The sequence below is a fragment of the Mixophyes fleayi genome, chromosome 8, assembly GCF_038048845.1.
Source record: "Mixophyes fleayi isolate aMixFle1 chromosome 8, aMixFle1.hap1, whole genome shotgun sequence".
NCBI classification, from domain to species: Eukaryota; Metazoa; Chordata; class Amphibia; order Anura; family Limnodynastidae; genus Mixophyes; species Mixophyes fleayi.
The window spans coordinates 25053153-25073112 of record NC_134409.1 but is presented as its reverse complement, the minus strand read 5'-3'; the positions used below and the strand labels follow the sequence as shown (position 1 = coordinate 25073112).

At 41.3% G+C, this 19960-nt stretch overlaps 2 protein-coding genes across 4 annotated transcripts; one reads left to right on the top strand and one right to left on the bottom strand.

Annotated features, from left to right (window-relative positions):
* The first annotated feature begins 4586 nt into the window (after positions 1-4586).
* MRPS14 (mitochondrial ribosomal protein S14) lies at positions 4587-8436 on the top strand. 3 transcript variants are annotated; one of them, XM_075182174.1, is made up of 3 exons: positions 4587-4693; positions 7211-7378; positions 8093-8436. In XM_075182174.1, exons 1-3 carry the CDS (start codon positions 4649-4651, stop codon positions 8273-8275), a joined length of 396 nt encoding a protein of 131 aa, XP_075038275.1. In that variant the 5' UTR covers positions 4587-4648; the 3' UTR covers positions 8276-8436. The 3 variants fall into 3 exon arrangements, with proteins under 3 accessions (XP_075038275.1, XP_075038277.1, XP_075038276.1); XM_075182176.1 differs by lacking the exon at positions 4587-4693 and adding an exon at positions 4701-4771; XM_075182175.1 differs by lacking the exon at positions 4587-4693 and adding an exon at positions 4829-6218.
* Positions 8437-12307: 3871 nt separating this feature from the next.
* Positions 12308-19095, bottom strand: CACYBP (calcyclin binding protein). Its single transcript, XM_075182173.1, has 6 exons — positions 18958-19095; positions 16521-16731; positions 14594-14690; positions 13802-13901; positions 13018-13112; positions 12308-12822 (listed from the first exon to the last, which is right to left on the bottom strand). The coding sequence occupies exons 1-6, from the start codon at positions 18976-18978 to the stop codon at positions 12663-12665; spliced, it is 684 nt and encodes a 227-aa protein (XP_075038274.1). The 5' UTR covers positions 18979-19095; the 3' UTR covers positions 12308-12662.
* Positions 19096-19960: the final 865 nt, after the last annotated feature.

Genomic DNA, 19960 nt, shown 5'->3' with positions numbered 1-19960 from the left:
TGACGGTAATAGTGCGCGGGGCGCGTTACTTTTGGCTGTAACGCCAACAATTGAATATGCCCCTATGTATGGCATTTTCAACTTTATCTACAGTAAATAGTACTCAATGGTTAAATCCTTACCTTGCTCCAAAAATGTAGCAATATGAAGGCTAGAGAGCTTCCAAGCAGCAGGATCTGTGTCAAATTTGATCACTCATGGGAAGCCAAAAAGAATGGCTTGGCAATGGATTCTAAGTTGGCTAGTGGAGGCTGTCTGTACACTGCTAGATCAGTATCATTGGCCCACACATGCAGAATGATGGCTGCTGGTCTGCAGTCCAGGGGACCTCCTTGTACAATATGCGTAGGACACTACTGGAATAATATGCAGGGAGCATTGTTGGTTTAATGTATGGAAGGCATGACTGGAATAATAAGGACTAGTGGTGTGATGTATGGGGGCCACTGTCAGTAAAGTGTAGTCTTAAGTCAGCCGTTAATTCAGCTCAGACCATATCTTAATGACAGTAATGTACCAGAAAGTCATTGGGGTGTAATTTCAAATAAGATATGGTCAAACAATGCCATATTATTCACCTTGTGCATCAAACTGTTTCATAATCATATATTATTAACCATTTATCTCTTAAGAACACAATCAAGATGATGCTATTATTTTCATTTTTGTTGGATGAATACGCAGTGTATTTGTTAATTGTAGGTAGTAGAATTCTGCACAGTATGCAGTATCATTTCTAAGTCATTATCTGTGCCGTTACTGTTAATTAAAGTTACAATCTCACTGTTCCGTTTTATCAGGTTAACAAATTAATGTCTGGGGTTTCTTTTTTAACCTAATTGGCCAATAATGTGAATTAGTTTGTTTCGCACAACAATGGATCAACGTCACCATCCACAAATATGAAATGTTTTACTCCGCAGGAAATTTATTTTATGAGAAGAGTGCCATTATAAATTAGAGAATGCTATTATGCATAAGCAAAATCTATGATCTTCATTCTACTGTTTAAAATGGTTCTAGAATAATATTAAAAATGAAAGCAACAAGCAAAATCGCAATCACCAGGCACATATGATGAGTCCTCGGCCTGCACTATTATAGCAGTTTTATTTTTTATTTTCGCTTCACTCTTTGTGATTACTTTTTTATTTCTTTTACTAGGCTACTTTTAAAGGAGAACTCAAAGAGTCATAATTGAGAGAGTCTTCCCTATTTTCAGCAATATTTATTAACATATATCACCAGCATCGTCCGTGGCACTTTACAATTAGGAACACACACAGTAATAAAACAAGACTGGATATTAACAAAAAGATAAAAGGGTATATTTACTAAACTGCGGGTTTGAAAAAGTGGAGATGTTGCCTATAGCAACCAATCAGATTCTAGCTGTCATTTTGTAGAATGTACTAAATAAATGATAACTAGAATCTGATTGGTTGCTACTTGCTATAGGCAACATCTCCACTTTTTCAAACCCGCAGTTTAATAAATATACACCAAAGAGGTAAGAGGGCCCTGCTTACAATCTACAGGAAAATAGGAGTTTGATACATGAGGGTCACAGATTTCATATTGTTTCAGGAAGACTGCAATGGGAAAAAGTGCATAGTGGGAATATATGATCCAATCACACAGCAATGTTGGTTTGGGGGTCAGTATAAAAAATAAATAAATTTAGGTTTTGAGTGAACTGGGCTGAACTGTGGCTTTCCAGGTGTTGTGAAACTACACGCCCCAGCATGCTTTGCCACTAGATAGTCAGCCAATAGCTCTCAGAGCATGCTGGGACTTGTAGTTTTACAACAACTGGAAAGCCTTAGGTTGTTTAGGCCTGGTTTAGAGGGAAGCAATTGTGTAGAATAGCCCAGGGGCATTATAAAGCTTGATAACTTTAAATTAGGAGGTATATTTTTATTGAATGTTTTAAGGTCTGAAGGCTAATGGAAATTTTTGTATAAGAGGGGAAATCCCACAGAGTGGGAGCAGCCTGAAAAATAAGTGCTGACCAGGAATGGGAGCAGATAATAAGTGTGGATGAGAGGCGCAGATCTTGGGCCACTCATTCAGTGATTTTAAATGGATTTACTTGTGCTGCTTAACATGAGAGATCTGATGCAACTTAGGGTTTGTCCTGGTCATCGCCATGTGGAAAGAGCGGCTAATGCTTCATTCTGACGATCCTCCTCCATTCCCCGGCTCAAATATGGTGCAGACCTATAATCTTTGATGGCGTAACGCTGTAGACACCCAAATCTCTGGTGGCTTTACAATTCAGATGCCCAAAGACGTGGAGGTCATTTACAAATAGCATCTGAAGCACAATGCACAACCTCTTGGTCTTGCACCAGTGCACCTATATAGTCTGCCCAATTTAAGGTGCGCACCGACTCTCCGCACACGTCAGCTGTGTCCGCAAAGTAGAAGATTGTCTTATGCGAGAAGGTGAAAAATCTTTAGCAGTGTTTTGTGCAAAAGTAGAAACATCACATCCAAATCCAACCCTTTAGGACTACCCTTTTAAGTCAAATAACATACAAATTCCTCACAGATAAGGCCATGGTCAGGAATTGAACTCATGACCCCAGTGCTGTAAGGCAGAAGTGCGAACCACTAAGCCACCGTGCTGCCCACTAAGCCACAGTGCTGCCCAGATATGTCCTTTTCTCACTGTAATGTCTCTCATGAGCAGGGCCCTCCATACCCTTTGTTTAAATTTTTACTATGAGTCCACAATGTACAATATGTGTTTGTGTCCCTTTTTTGGGGTATTCCATCATACTATATACTGCCATCCAGTGGTGGAAATGGGCTGGTATACGGTAGTACGCCATACCGCCACTTCTCCTACTGCTTTGATGTAAAACTATCAAATTCCATTCACTTTCCTTTCCATACTGCCACATCTAAATGTCCACTTCATTCACTGCTGCTATTTAATATAATGGAATACCACAAAAAAAGGACTAAAACACTTGTTGAATGGCTGCAGTATACATTGTAAATAGAAATATTAAACCACTTTATTTAGATTGATTGCCACGGCTTTAGTGTACACAAAGTATCCCAAAGAGTCAATACGATATAAAGATATAAAGATACGGTATAAAGAAGAATTGTACAAATGTGAATAAATAAAAAATACTTTAGCAGTACTGGGCAGGGACATGATTACGCATTTTGAATCAAACTGCATCATAAAGGCCCGTCCACTTCCTCGAGGGTGGCATACTCTGCTGGACATTCCTACAGAGTAGTCAAGAATGTGCAAGCTCATACCTCCCAACCATGCTTGCCCACTCTCCTGGAAGGTCCGGGAGACTCCCGAATGCAGAGTAGGTCTCCTGGGAGAGAAGGCCATTCTACAGGATTCCTAGTGAAGTGGGCAGGATGGGAGTCTCCATTACATGATTAGCTGTTAATCGGCTCATTTTGGTCCTGCCCCCTGGGACAAAATGACGCTCCTGTGTAATTGCGTCACGGGGGCAAAAGGACGCAATGCACCCTGCCCTCCTCCATCCTCACACTTCACCTACTCTCTGGGATGTCCCAGAGAAAAGAGTATAAAGCTAGTAAGTATGCTTCCAACTGGCAATTTTAGGACCCACTTGTTCCACTGAGATATTGTCAGACGCCGTCCCTGCGCCTCCTCGCTGGCTGGGGACAGACATCTTCTCCCTGCCAAGCACCCTGTTGCTAGGCAACTAGTTTACATAGCCTCCAGCACTCTTCATGTTCCCAAACATCCTGTCTGATATCCTGTGTACCGACCCGGCTCCCATTGACCTTGAATTGGATTTCCCTCTGGATTTGTACCGCACTCTCTGGATTTGACCTTTTGGCTTCCTGACTACACTTCGGTTCCTGATTCTGTACCTTATTTTCCCGCACGGTTCCTGACTTCAGCCTGTACGACCACGATTCTCACCGCCTTCTCGCGGATAGCTTCCTGGGAGGGCCGCAACCTGCACGTCGATTGCCGCGAAATCCAAACTCCCTTGTGGGGGTCCCTGGTGAAGACCAGCGGCGTGTTAGACTCCGCGCCTCCTAGTGTAGCAGTGTCAATATCCGCTGGTAGCCGCATTCCTATATCGTGACCGGTATCTTCCGTTCACACAGCGGTGGATGAGTGCAGCGCACCAGGCGTTTGGAGAGATTTGTAATGGGCAGCCTAGTGCATGATGTGGCCCCCTGTCCCGCCGATGGCGACTGACTGTTGGGAGACATGGAAGCTAAATTTTTACATGACACAAATGGACTTTCGTTCAACTCTAAATCAAGCCATTGATCAGTGTAGAAATAAGAGAGACAGTTGTCAGAGGCAAGAAGCTTGAGTGACACATCTGTCAAACCAATGCAGTTAGTGAAAGATGCTATTTTTTGCCATATTATTTACACGTGCAAAAAAACGACTTGTCATTAATGCTGCAGAGCTGTAAATCGATATAATCATTCAGTTTACACTTTCAAGTAACAAGTGCTGTCAGATTATTAATGTGTTTAACCAAAACCTAAGTCTTGAATAACATTTATATTGCAATGATGTGGTGCCCTCGTGTTTCTTGTTAACTGGCAACTCTCTCAATACACTGTGCTGTCCAGGGACAATAAAGTTGCGTTCGTTTGAATTGACAGCAGAGACAAGATGGCGGCGTCCATACTGGGGTCAGTGCTACGAGGTGTACGGCAGGTTAGTGGCAGCGGGGATGGAGGGAGAAAGGGTGATACAATGGGAGGCGGGAGAGAAAGAGATACAGCAGCGTGCACGGTACATGGTACATGTCTGTAAGCCTGAATTAGATAGGGCGGCATAGCCAGCATGGATTACAGCAGGGATGTCGGGGTGTACTAGCTGCAACTGTTCAGTTGCTGTATAGGTTAGCCTGGCATGACCTGAGTTAGTTGGCAAAGCCGGTTACCTTGGGTTTTAACCCTTACACCTACCTGTCCATCCTTCCATCATGCAATGTTGGTCCTCTTTAGGCTCCTAAATCTAAATCATAGTGCACCCCCGTTATACTTTACGATGTTTTACAGCTTTGTGGTGTCTGAAGCTGTGCACAGCCAGTTGTGTTATAATTTGTAGCCAAAAGTTAGCTGAAGCATTTGTGTCTGTCTCAGAACCGTAAAGAATTCTAGCACCTGGGGAGAGAGAGACAAATGCCGCCCCCCTTAGCCCTCAATTTTAACCAAATGAACCTAAAATATTCCTAAATTGCGCCCCCTGTCGCACAGCCCTAGTTACGGCCCTGGTCTGTCTCACAAATCAGCAAATTATAAGGAAGCTGAAGTTAGCTTCTTATTCGGCCAGCTTCTTACCTCTTATTCACGCTCCAGCTTTTTATTCAGAAAAGCTTATTTTTAAAGAATTAAATCAAGTTGGACCACTGATTTCACCTCAGATTAACACTAAAGAGTGTCCCTTATACAAACTGTAATAGTATTTAGTCTCGACCCAACAATGTTTTGGGCATGAAATCAGGAGATAATGTGGGCAAAGTCATCATTTTGAATAAGTAGCTGTAGTTTTGCAAGGGTTAAATGCTGTTGGGGCACCAATTTGATGGTGGGAATTAACACAGGGTGGTCAGTTACATTTAAAACACTTGTATTTTGTCTGGCCCAACACTGTTTTGGGCATGGATTCATGTGGCAAAGTGGGCACAGATAGCATTTTCATTATTTTGAATAAGTAGCTGTAGTTTTATAACTGTTAAATGCCGTTGCCTGGTTTGGTCATGTGAAATGTTAAGTATAGCAAAATGGTCAGAATTTGTATTATCTTTTTATATGGCGTCAGCAGTGAGATGAGCAAAATGGGAATAGAACAGAAAGGCAGTTGGTGTAAAATGACATCCATCATTGTGAAGGTGGATTTTGTGTTTTTGTTTTTTTTTAGGTAGAAACATCCACCCAAAGTGGGGGTTTTTTGGGCGGGGGGTTTAATCGCCTCACCCCACCTCCTTACTTAAACCATTAAGGATTCCCCAAGACTCTGATATCACTGCCACTAGTGATGATCACCAGAACATGTAACAGGATGTACTGCTCAGATGCAGAACATTATATTATAGGGGCGTTTGGGGGAGTGGCAGGGGAAGCCTGCTGGTATACTGGATGTACTAACGTACCTGGGGGACATCCAGGGGAATCTGAGAACTTTACTACAATCTATGACAAGGCCAATACATCGACAGAAGCACAATGCTAATTGGGTAACTATGTTCATTGCAGCATAGGTGGTAGCAATAGATGTATCACCGACCATATAATAAAAACACTTCCTGCTGCCATTGCTGGTCTGAGAAGACTTTTTGCTGTCCATAACACCCTGGTAGTTGTTGAAATCTGGTATAGCAAGAGGCGGGCAGGAGATGGTCCACTTGGGGGTATCCTGCTTTGCAGAGGAAGCTGGCAGTTATAGGATGCCTTGACATAAGAGGTACGCTTGGCTACGTAGAAGCCGTGCTGTAAAGACATAACTCTTACATCCTTTGCAGCAAAAAATATTAAACTACGCGTTCACACATTGTATTTACTTATACATAGCAGGCAGTGTAATTTGCAAGGTCCTGGCATACTAGCTGTGGTCATTGAGGTTAATCAGCACTTTTGTGCCAGAAACTCTTTGGTCACACATACCGATTAGCGCAAATAAAGTATGTGAACGCTGAGTTTACTGTGCTAGTATGTGCTACTAGCATAAGGCTCAATAAGAAAGGTTGCTGGTTTGAGGGTTCTAAAAGACTATGGGCTAGATTTACTAAGCTGCGGGTTTGAAAAAGTGGAGATGTTGCCTATAGCAACCAATCAGATTCTAGCTGTCATTTATTTAGTACATTCCACAAAATGACATCTAGAATCTGATTGGTTGCTATAGGCAACATCTCCACTTTTTCAAACCCGCAGCTTAGTAAATATACTGCTATTGGTGTCATTTAATTCTTTACCCAAATTCCCTCTTGCCAGGAAACATGGGTTAGGGTTCATTGATTGTTACTGTAAAACCTGTTGTCACAACAGAGGATAAAGCGTATTCTCTCACAACACACACTACAAATCTGGTCATAATTGGGTATTTTGAGAAGCCAATGTGAATATATAGATGGTGGCATTATTAAATCATGTTAAATGCACATAGCCACATCTGATCTGTGTGTATAAACACTTAATATGTAACATCTGCTGTATGAATATTTCTTTGCAGTTGTTTTCCTCGCCTCCACCGACATTCTCAAATCAAGCAAGAGGTTATTATGCCGACTGGCGGATGTGGCGGGATGTGAAGAGGCGGAAGATGGCTTATGAATATGCAGATGAAAGGCTAAGGATCAACGCCCTACGTAAAAACACTATACTTCCAAAGGAACTCCAGGTATATCTGACGTGGGGGGTAAAAATATTCTTTTATTGACAGTAATCTATCTTGTCTTGCAAGAATTAAAAAAAAAAATAATAATTATTGTTGATGTGCAATACAGTCATTTGCCTATGATTTCACTTTAGAGGAATCAAGCCACAAACTCATGTTATTCCAGGCCCCCCCCCCTCCCTACGCACACTCCTTTTTATCAGGAGAGAAGCAACTTATTTGCAATGGAAGATTCTTTTTTTAAAATAAGGGATGCCGTCCTTGGCTCGGCTGATTTCAAAGTCACATGGGTTCAATTTTAAAAATAAAAATGCTACTTTCAAATAATTATCTTCCATAGAGGTTTTGGTAGCATTATGTGCAGATAACACTGACTTGCTAACCCAGTGACTTCCAGAACCTGTAGCACTTTGAGGAATTGCAAGCATTTAAGCCTCTTAGATGTGTTGCCCACTAGTGATCTGGGATATTAGAAATTAATTTGCAGCAATTAATGTGTGACTCTGAAACCCTGAAAAATGTAATAGTCTAATTGTGACAGGCGAAAGAATATTGGTGTGAACAGCAACTGCAGTGTCTTGACATAGACACCCAAGCTTAAAAACCACACACGCCATTACTATAGCTATGCTCATTAGCCGATGGATTATCTGATCCATTTGTATGTAACCAAGCCCTTTTGTGATATCCTTTTAAACATTCTGTTGTTTCTTGCAGGAAGTGGCCGATAAAGAGATCGCTGCGCTGCCCAAAGACAGTTGTCCGGTGAGGATCCGGAACCGCTGTGTTCTCACTTCCCGTCCACGTGGTGTAAAGAGACGTTGGCGGCTGAGCCGAATAGTATTCCGCCATCTGGCGGACCACAGCCAGTTGTCCGGCATTCAAAGGGCGATGTGGTAGAACTAACTTTCAAAAACTTCAGTTACTATAAATGCCATTTGACCTTGTGGAGGTCTGACTTTCTCTGACATGGTTCACAGGAATTCAAAGTTGTTGTTTTTTTTTGTTTTTATTGCATTTTGGTGAATAAATAAATTATCATCAATATGCCTTTAACAAGCTGCACTCTTGACCTGTTATCAATTCAAAATAATGAATACTTTGTTCCTTTTGTGTTTAATTACAAGATTATTGTGATACAGTGAAGAAACCTTCCTAACCCTAAACTAGGGGTTCCCTTGCCCCACATTTTTATATTTTTATTTTTTTTTCTTATCCTCCCTTTGTTCAGCTGGTTCGAGCTACTTACAATTTACTGGGGCCCTCTGCTGGTCAGTGACCGTAATTATGAAGCAGGGTTCAATGCAGGACTACACATATCTGGCTCTTGATTTGGGAGTGTACTGTACTGATAATTTCTTACTCTGGAAGTCCCCTTCAATTTGTGTACTGGGACCCTGCTGAATTGACAAAGTATGAACTATACTGTACCAAATATACTGTCAGTATACTTCAGCTCTTTACGTAAAAATTGTTCCAGGAAAATGCTTATATAGAATGCATCTATAGAACACAAATGTAGTTTTAAATAGTCTCAAAATAAGACCTAGTGAAATAAAATTGAGGCTGCAACAGTTCCGTGTGTGCACTGTAAACGTCACGGCTATGTTCTTGCCCTCCTATTTCTCACGGACATGGGGGATTAGAAAAGGTTCAGCGCAGTAATGTGTATATTAAAAAAAAAAAAAAAAAAAAAGATAGTAGATAGAATATTCCAAATACATCTTTCCCATAATATTTCCATGCATCCTGCTCCAGCCCTGTAACACTGTGTTTATTTTAGCAGTTGTCCTTTTCATATTCTCTTGGAAATTGTTATACACACACACGTAAATCTACCACCAACAGCTCTTAGGATTGATAATTAGACACTTATAGGAATACTATACAAAATGCTCATGGAACACTGGCTGATCCCAAGGCAAGCCATAAAGCAGTCCTACACAACCTATGGCTCTCTAGGTGTTCTGAAACTACAAGCCCAGGACACCCTGCCCAGCTATCTGCTGGAAAAGCATGCTTAGGCTTGTAGTGTCACAACATCTGGCAAGCTACCGATTGGCCAGGCCTGCCTTAAATGAGAGGCAAAATTTAAGTGATAACCTCATATTTCCGTATACATGAGTACCACACATCTTTTTTGGAAAATTATTAAATGAAAACTACTTCAACATAAGTAATCTAGCAGATTTTTTATGGACTATTGCGGCGATTCCCAAACTGTGCGCCGCGGCTCCCAGGGGTGCCGTGGGCCAGTCATAAAAAAAAAAAAGAAAGAACACAGTAACTTACCAATCCGCCGGGCGCCGGGACCCAGTAGACTCCCCTCTCCCGCAGCAGCTGTCACTGACGTCGATATTCAGTCACAGCTGCTGCGGGAGAGAGGAGGCTGCTGGGGCCCGGCGATTGGTAAGTTACTGTGTTTTTTTTTTTTTTTATATGGTTGAGGAGTTAGAGGGATCGTGACAGCGGGGCAGAGGAGGGTGACAGCGAGGCAGAGGAGGGTGACAGCGGGGCAGAGGAGGGTGACAGCGGGGCAGAGGAGGGTGACAGCGGGGCAGAGGAGGGTGACAGCGGGGCAGAGGAGGGTGACAGCAGGAGAGTCACAGCGGAGGGTGACAGCAGGAGAATGACAGTGTGGCAGAGGAGGGGGGACAGCGTGAGAGAGGGCAGAGGAGGGGGGACAGCGTGAGAGAGGGCAGAGGAGGGGGGACAGCGTGAGAGAGGGCAGAGGAGGGGGGACAGCGTGAGAGAGGGCAGAGGAGGGGACAGCGTGAGAGAGGGCAGAGGAGGGGACAGCGTGACAGAGGGCAGAGGAGGGGGGACAGCGTGACAGAGGGCAGTGTGTCTGGATGCAGAGGGGGCATTTTTGCATACAACTAAATAAGTATTTCTGTCCTGACCTAAATACTTATTACAATTTTTTGACCCAACTACTTCTAAAACAGGACTGCTCAATAATTATATTGGAGGGGTGCCTTGAAAAAATTAGGAGACTCTAAAAGGGTGCCGCGAACGTCAAAAGTTTGGGAACCACTGGACTATTGGATATGACAACACTGATAAGATGAAGGTGTGCATTGGATACAAATGTATGTACACAGCATTTCTGTTACAAGTTCATAGGCTTGTCCAAAAGTTTAATCATAACTGCCAGGATAAAAATTCGGCAGAGAGATTTGTTGATTTCTATCCCATGTCGTCTGACCACATGGACAGTTATGAAATTCACATCTCAGAGGTTTATGTAAGAAAATGTCAGTATCAGCATGACAAAAGAAACTGTTAATTCCACCTAGCCATTATCTGTTTAAAACAAAAAATCTATGGTTTACACTAAGGATCTGCAAACCCCAGCACGCATGCTAGATGTGGCACGCGGACTACTTTTATCTGGCACTCCGGAGCTCCGCAGCTGCCTCACTAAAGCAATTCCCTGGTTTCACTGTGAACGGAAGACGTGTGTGCTGACTACAGAGGTAAGTACACTATGAATTGGGGGCACTACAGTCAAAGTTTTGAGAATGGCACAAATATTATTTTCCACAAAATCTGCTGCCTCAGTTTTTATGATGGCAATTTGCATATACTCCAGAATGTAAAGAAGAGTGATCAGATTAATTGCAATTAATTTCAAAGACCCTCATTTCGCCATGACAATAAACTTTATCTGAAAAAACAACATTTACACTGCATTTCAGCCCTGCCACAAAAGGACCAGCTGACGTCAGATCAGTGATTCTCTCGGTAACACGTGAGAGTACAGTGATGTCACCTGTCACATGACTCTTGTAAGTGTGCTATGAGGAAATACATAACTGCAGGCAAAGAAAAACCCACCAGCATTCAACCAACTTGTTGCTCCTTTTATATGGTCACATAACTCCCATATGGCTTCTAAAATTTGTGCTTTACACAAAACACATTCAATATCAAATATAAAGGAAATCATGTACTGATTACATTATATCAACATCGATCACCTCAACGCGCTATGGCGTGTGGTTTACCCTACATTACAGTTAAGGACCCGCTTATCAAAAATTATCAGGTCTCGCAGGATGCAATATCGCCCCTATCCTCATTCCTGGATCGGACCCCACCCCTGGGACACTCCATTATAGTGCAGCCAATTATCTGGGACGTGTCACAAGCTGTGATCAACAGGAAGCCGGGATCAGAAGATGGCTGGGTGCCAACAGACTGGATTCTGGGTTTCCAACAGGGACGGTGACCACAAAACGGATTTCAGCGGGAACTGAAGCAGCAGGGCCAGGTACTAGGAGAGCAGAACATGGAGTTCCCCACCCTGCTCCATCACACAGATGCCCCATCTCCCCCACAATGCTCCAATACAGACACCTCATCTCCTTCTCCATCACACAGACGCCTCATGTCCCTCACCCTCTGCTCTAATAGATACCTGCAGTGATCGCATTGACACACTATAGCACATATCTTATCCTATACTAGGAAGTAAATAAAATTTAAATATTACGAAAGGACACAGAAATAGTTAAATAGGACCCCAAATACTTTAAATGATGGGACCCCCAAAGTTATGAACTGCGTGCAGTCACTGATTAGTATATAAGAAGCCACGTGAACTTAGAATAGCAGGCAGAGAGCTTTTGTACAGGTCATGGAACTCCAGGGTGACTTCTAATATCCCTTTATGTTATAGTAAATGGGGGGTGATACATTATTCCTTATACATCTGTACATTTTAATTTGAAGCAAATCGAGTTGCTTGTATAGGAGTGATCCTCAGACCAGCAGTTATTTTACCTACACTGATAGTTATGCAGTCCAGCACAGAACACAAGTAACATCACTACTCTAGAAATAGGTGGCCCTAATTCACATATATTCATGTCACTTGTGTAACTATATTAATATATACTGCAATTCTAGTATAAAACAAATCATTGCTTTGGTTAATTCAAACAAGTTTAATAGACAACAAAAACATTTCTAAGTCATTAACAGTTAAAAAAAAAAAAAAAAAAAATGAAATTCCAGACAAAAAAAAACAAACACAAAGACACGAAAGCTTCTACAGACAGACGCTGACTGAACCCAAGAACAAGGAGCATGGCTAAAACATTTGTGGTTCATTTAATAGTCCAATCAGAATGAGCTGCAGAAACAGCTCACTGTGCATGCTGGGAAGTAAATGGGATGTAAACAATTGGCATTGTAGAGATCAACTCTACTGGTGTTAAAGCAAGGTCTGTCCCTGTATTGTGGAATTATTTAAGGCGAAAGTGGCAACAAGACAGTTTTCTCAGAAATCCATATCACCCCCCTTTAACTGCTTCTCTCGAGATTCCACCCAGGCTTTATTTAATGTCCTCTTCATGTCATCATCTCCATCGTCATATATCTTCTTCAATACGTTCATAAGACCAGCACTGGGGTCTCCATCTGTGTCCAGTGATGGTTTGCTAAAAACAATATAAATGGTAGGAATGTAATCAAGAGATGCTTTAAAGACGGAAAAGAAAAAGAAACAAAAAAAAAAAAAAAGAAATTTGGCAACATATACAGATATCACTGTTCAACAGCCAAATCACATTTGGGCCTTTAAGAGGATCTTGCAGACCACGTTTGGTCATTTATACATACAGTATAGTACTCACTCTTTCTCCTTGGTTTGTTTCTCAACTTGTGTCAAATATTCCCACTTGCTTTCTGCCTTCTTCCTGCACAATATGAGCACAGTGTCTGTCTTCACCTGCAACAATAAAGTCCAATGTAATTACCTACTGACAAAAAACTCTTTATACGTCATATTTGAGGCTTTTTTTTTTTTTTTTTAATAAAGTTTTACTGCAACAATTATTTTCTAAATTCGAGTCCAAATGTGTGTGTGTGTGTGTGTGTGTGTTAGATATATATACAGACACACACAACATATTTAAAGATAACTAACACTGGGGCCCACTTCTTGGAGGAGCACAAGCAATGTTTATAAACAGTGTTTGTATGGTGCCTTTCCATTTTACTAAGAACAGCCCTGCAAAATATATTTATGCGACTGGCAAAGTCTAGATTCAGTCACTGTATGAAATACGAATATTCTACACGCACTGACACATCTGTCCAATGGGGCTCCTATTCAACCACAAGGCATACTTCCAGACACAAGCAATGTGCTGTTATGTTGTAACTAAAACATTTATTTTTCATTTTAATAAAGCTGCTAAGAATCAGGATTTCGCTCAGGGTTTGACATGGGGGGGGGGGTGGTAGGTTAAGACAAGTTTAGACTTTACAAAACCTTAAATGATAGCTACGATTGGATAGCTACCACTGGATAGAATGGAAAGTCCCTTTAATTACCTTTCTAACCTTAAGATCACCCTTTGTTCCTAAGTGTTAGAATCCCTACTACTAATTAATGAAAATACAAAATATACTCACTTTTCTTGAGCTGTTTTCAGGAGAAATGGGTTTCAGCAAGTTGTTTACAATCATTGTGTGATTCTTCCCATTTAGATCCTTTACTAACAATTCAAATGACCTACACACACATACATGGAGTCAAACAAAAAAAATAGAAATAGGACAAGGATTTCATTAATAAACAGGGTGATAAACAGAAGCTTGTGACGACCTAATCGTCTCTCTACGGCTGACTGTTAAACTACAGTATGCCGAGCAAGCTCACATCCAGCAGGTCACATGGATAAACTGTGAACAAAGGTTTATATATGATAGGTCACATCACACAGTTGTAGATCAGCTGTCAGTGCTCCCAAACCCCACATATGCATAAAATGCTGAACCTTAAAGACATATTCAAAAACCAGAATATAATAGTTTTACTACCAAGGTCAGAGGTATAAAGTGATGTAAAGATGAAATAAACTATTAAAGAAATAAAAGAAGTTGTCTGCATACATCATCAGCCAGGACTTGCCTTTTACCTAAGTACTGGTCCACTTGGGAATCAAACTGAAACAAGGCAATGAGCCTAATAATTAGGTGAAAGACTAGTGCCGGCTGTGGAAGTATCAGGCTGACTCCCTTTCTCTGTGATATAGTTGAAATTATATTCTGTTAAATTGATGTCCTCCGGGCCAGTCCTATAGTGGGCTACCTTGGGCTGGGTCACCTGAATTTTTTTTTCCCCGGCTAAAATCTGCCAGCCCTCCCCTGCTCGTCACAGTACACTGTACGTAGGGTTTGACTTGAAGTCTGGGGTGGGTTTACCTTTCTGTAAATTGGATTTGCACGTTTTCAGCTGGGATGTGTTGAACTCCATTCAAAGTAATGTAGATTTTCACAAACTTGTCAGACTGATCCCACCCTGCAGAAAGAAACAGATATTACAGATGTTACTTCAGCACAGACAGCTATTTACTTATTTGATTGTACATTGTGAATCATTCAACTTCTACTAAAAATAATACTATCCCCCCGAGTGGTACAGAGAAAAAACAAAAACAAGAAAACATTTACAGTTCAATGTTATTATGGATTTTCAATCTACAACAAGAAAAACAAAAACCTAAGTTATAGATGCTGGAGCACCCCCTGGAGAAAAATGAAAACTAATCAGAGCTAGAGAACAATTTAGAGACTTCTAGATGGGGCATTATGGCAGAATCCTCTTACTTCCAGAACACCCCATTGTTTTAGATCCCGAGAATATCTTCCAACTCAATCTGCTTTTATTCCTCTAGGTCAGTGTTGGCTAACCTGTGACACTCCACGTGTTTGTGAAACTACAAGTCCCAGCATACACTTCCAGCAATAAGCTGCTATATATTAGCAAAGCATGCTGGGACTTGTAGTTTCACAACACCTGGAGTGTCACAGGTTAGCCAAACACTGCTCTAGGTGATGGGCAAATCCATTAAAGGAGAATGATTTCTATATTTTTTCAGACTGAAGGGTAAAACAACACAATTATCTTCTTAAGTGCTGCATGTATTCATGTGCCGACGACCCTGCTGTTGTTCATCTTACTACTCAGAAGTAACAGAAAGACAGCTCATGAGGAGGGTCCCATTGAGGGGATGGGGAGCGAAAGATTGCAGAGTCCATTCCATCAGACTGAAGGTCTGACCTGTGTGTAAGAGAGCCTTCCTTCTAAATAAAGGTAATTAGAAAAAAAAAAAAAAATGTACTGACCAGTTCCTGCCTTCTAAGGACAAGGACATAACCCTAATAGTAAGTCTGTGTTACAAAGATAGTCAAATAGAAAACCCTTTCTTTAATAAAAACTAGACCACATCAAACTTTAATCTTTTAAAAACTAAACACAGGTTTTAATTTAAAAGCCTCTGGTAGACAGCAGAACATTTTTTTTTTCTCAGGGAATGGGGGGTTAGTGCCCACCCCATTTTTGTTTTCTAGCAGGTGTGGTCCGTCTGATGTTTGTGTTTAAAACACGATCACATGGCCAAACAGGATTCTCTGTCAGCCTCTCAGCCGACAGGGCTGTATACAGTGTGCGGCTGCAGGCAGCCCATATCTGCTACGAGAGGGGCCATTGCCCCAATCACCCCCTGGGATCCATCACTGCTGGTGGGCACGCTCTTTAACAGGCTTTTTAGTGATGTAACAGAGGTTGTTCAAATAATTATTAAAAAAATAATAATTACATTGGGATGGAACTGCATCTGCTGAATCACAGTATTGTGATTGGCAGGAAGGTCAATCTGGCTGAAGTGAGGATTCCAGCCCTGCATGTCCTGGGAGAGACGCTCTGTTTAGCCAGATACCACGTTGTTTCTGACCCTCCTAGCCAATCCTGTTAAACATTGTAATTTAGCAGGGGTTATCAATCCCCTTTAAGATGCAAAGAAAAGGTTGTAGCTCCTTACTTAACTTGTTCAGTCATATGTTAGCTTCAAACCAACTCTTTCAAATTTGCCTGTTTCAGATTAGGTGGCCTTTGTCAGCAGCTCCCACCTGAGGCAGTTGTTTTGTTATTGCAGCCTATATATGTACAAGGAACCAATGACATAACTGATACTTTGTGAATTAATAGGCTGCATTCCCAAGATTACAGGCTGAACAGACAATGATCGCTTTTAATACAACGGCTGCCTGCAATCATTTGGTTTAGGTGACTGGTTCCAGTTCAAAATAGAAAATGAAACAAAAAACTGTTGGTTTTCTGTGCATTTACCATAGTTGTTGATTTTCACTGTATAAGAGTTGGACATGGGAGGGACAATCGCAGACGGCTTCTGAACTTCCACAGACTCTCCTATTTGTTGCCGTGGTTTGTCTGATATTTCTGTTTCCAGTTTTCGTTGTTCCACTAAGAGCACATCTCGCACCCGTTTCCTAGTAGCCTTCTCCAGCAGCTGCTTCACTTCATCCAGATCCTTCTGAAGCTAGGGGGAAAAAAAATACTTTTCTTAAATCAGATTTATTTTACACGTTATATTGAAATTAATATTTCCAACATAGCAATCTTATTTATTTATCAAACATCTACAGATTGCACTTCTACTTACCACTGTCCCCCGAGGAAAGGACGGTAACCCCAAAATACTGTACCATTTGGTTTTTTGGAATAAAACTATTACGGGGGAACTTGTTTCTTCATCTGACAGAGTTGCAGCTTCCTGGTTATCATCATGCAATTATGTGCAGTGGTCAAAGTGGACGATTAAAAGAGGCGGTATGGAAATTTAGAAGTGACAGTATGAAAACTGTGATGGGAATGTAAGTGAATGGAATGCTGATATGAATAATCAATTCACACAAATGGAAGTTGAATTAAAGCTGGTTATAAAATAGTAGTAGGAAGCATAAGAGTTAAAAAAGCTACAATGCATATATTGACAAATTAACTTGTTTTTCTGCTTCTTAGATAGTGTTCCTCAAGGTATATGGGGAAACATGTCTAAAATATGTTATATATCGTAACTTATCTAAACTGAAAAGTGCCCTCCATTGTTCATGATGGGAAACTGAGAAGTTGTGGTACTGTAAGTCTACACCAGATAAGAACAGGACAAGGTCTACTTGGATTTATGCCTGCTTTATCTGGGGGGATGTTGAGTGATCCTGTCATGTGGAGTGATATTATCGGTCTAAGGTCTTATATGATGCTTTATCTACCTATTAGTTTGGGGTTTTAGGGCATAGAAAGCTTGCAAAGTTAATATGTAATCGCCATTATTCTGACTGAATTGAATGGTCTGTATTGCGTATACAAGAAAAAAACGAAAATATACTGAAGAGACTTTGTCTTTCAATTATTCCTGAAAACTTCCGTAACAAATGCGATAGTTTTACAATGAAAGTATTTGGTAGTATGGATATAACTGTATACACTCCAACTTCCATCACTGATTATGTGTATACAATACAAAAGTGTGCACAAAGTACAAAATGATAAGAGGCCAAATTACAAGGAAAAATTGCAGGATATTTTTTTGTGGCAAAGCATTTGTAATTACTACTGTCCCCCGAGAAAAGGGCGGTAACCCCAAAATACTGTATGGACAGACAATACCATGCAACATGATGTACATTGCGGCTCTGCTACGTGGCCTGTAGGGCTAAGAACAGAACAATAAAGACTTGATTCATATCTTCAAGTTTCTCTTTTTTGTGACCGTTTACACTATACTGTAATATACAAATGCTTTTTGTGGCAAAATATTTCTCTGCATGCATGATAGAGGCCACAATACAAGGAAAAATTGCAGGGTTTTTCTGTGGTTTATGCAGGCATGCATATTGATCTCTAACACTACTTGGGTAGCACGGTGACTTAGTGGTTAGCACTTCTGCCTCACAGCACCAGGGTCATGAGTTTGATTCGCGACCATGGGCTTATCTGTGAGGAGTTTGTATTGCGCGAGTTTCCTCCTAGAGCTCCGGTTTCCTCCCACACTCTAAAAACATACTGGTAGGTTAATTGCCTGCTATCAAATTGACCCTAGTCTGTCCGTCTGTGTTTTTGTGAGTATGTTAGGGAAGTTAGACTGTAAGCTCCAATGGGGCAAGGATTGATGCGAGTTCTCTGTACAGCGCTGCGGAATTAGTGGCACTATATATATAAATAAATGATGATGGATGCATCTGACTATTAATACAACAGAAGCTGTGCCTAAGTAACCATAAGTCACACAATACATGTTAGCATGTAATGATTTGTGACAGAAGTAGGTAACCTGTACCTCTGCAGCAGTTGTAAAGCTGCGGAATTTGCTGGCGCTATATAAATAAATGTTGAGGTTGAAGGCCCAACATGCAAGGCAAAGAGTAGAAAAGGAAATAAAACAAATATCTTCCCTCATGTTAAGCAATTACAATACTTCATATACTAGCAATTAAGCTATGCATTCTAGGACTTGTCCTCCACAGGAAATGGAAGAACACTGGTCATTAAGGCCTAATTATATTGCCTCTACATAACCTGCCACTATAGTCTAGACGGCAGGGAGCACCTCAGGGGTGACTAAGGTGTCACCTTAGGAATGTAAGGTGTCAGGTTGTCAGACAGCACCAGTGACCATGCAGGAACCCCAGACATACTGAATGAACATGAGGCCGAGTTCTCACCACTCTGGTGTTTGGAGGTAGGTGGCTGTCAGAACTCTTACCTCGAGCAGAGTAGAGTCCATCACGGTGGAGTCCTGATACAGCACCGACCACAGGAAGACGGATCAATGAACACCCGCCAGCAGCGCAGACTCTGGAACCTTCCGCAGCCGAATGTGACGTCACCGCCCTCTTTCACGGACCAGCCCCTCAATGGGCGTTTTCCAATTCTAGAAAATGCCAGATTTTCTGTAGAGTCCGCTGGTAGCCGCCATTTTGTCGGAGACCAATTTTTACAGTATAGTGTGAATGGTCACAAAAAATAAAGAGAAACTTGAAGAGATTAATCGAGTCTTTATTGTTCTGCTGTACGTAGCCCTACGGGCCGCTTAGCAGAGCCGCATTGTATTGTCTGTCCTCCAGGGTATGGACAGCCATTCACTTACTGCCAGCAGCAAGAATACAGCGTTACACTTCAGCTAATGTGCACCAATCTCTCTCAGGGTTAATGGACTGATTTTGGAGCTGTAAATAAATACACCCCACGTCTATATAACCGACTCCATGATTTTTGATGGACTGAGTAACAGCAGCAAACTATTCTATGCTGGTCATGACTTGAGCCTGGTTGTCCTTTATGAGAGCAGCCTAGCTTATAAGTAAGACTACACTGTCCATCTTGTGCATGAAAGGCCACTTTTCTTAATCTACATGGCAGAGGCCCATTAAACGTGTGATATTAAAGTAAATACTAAACAAGTTCACTACTACACTTCAGATATACAAACGCCTTTTACTTGAATGTTATTCTAAAAAGAAAAAAAACAAACTTCAAAAGAATTGTTAGATCACTATGGCAGCTAGGAACAAGCTACGGTCATATGCACATTGGTGTTAGTTTTGTCTCAAATTAATAAAACACGTGTACAAATACCAGGTAAACCATGAGCAAGATGTGAATGCCTAGGCTACCTATATACATTCAATTACAATAAACACAAGTGAATGTTGGAGGTACTGGTCAGAAAAATGCAACACACCCATACACACCACAAGTGGGTACAG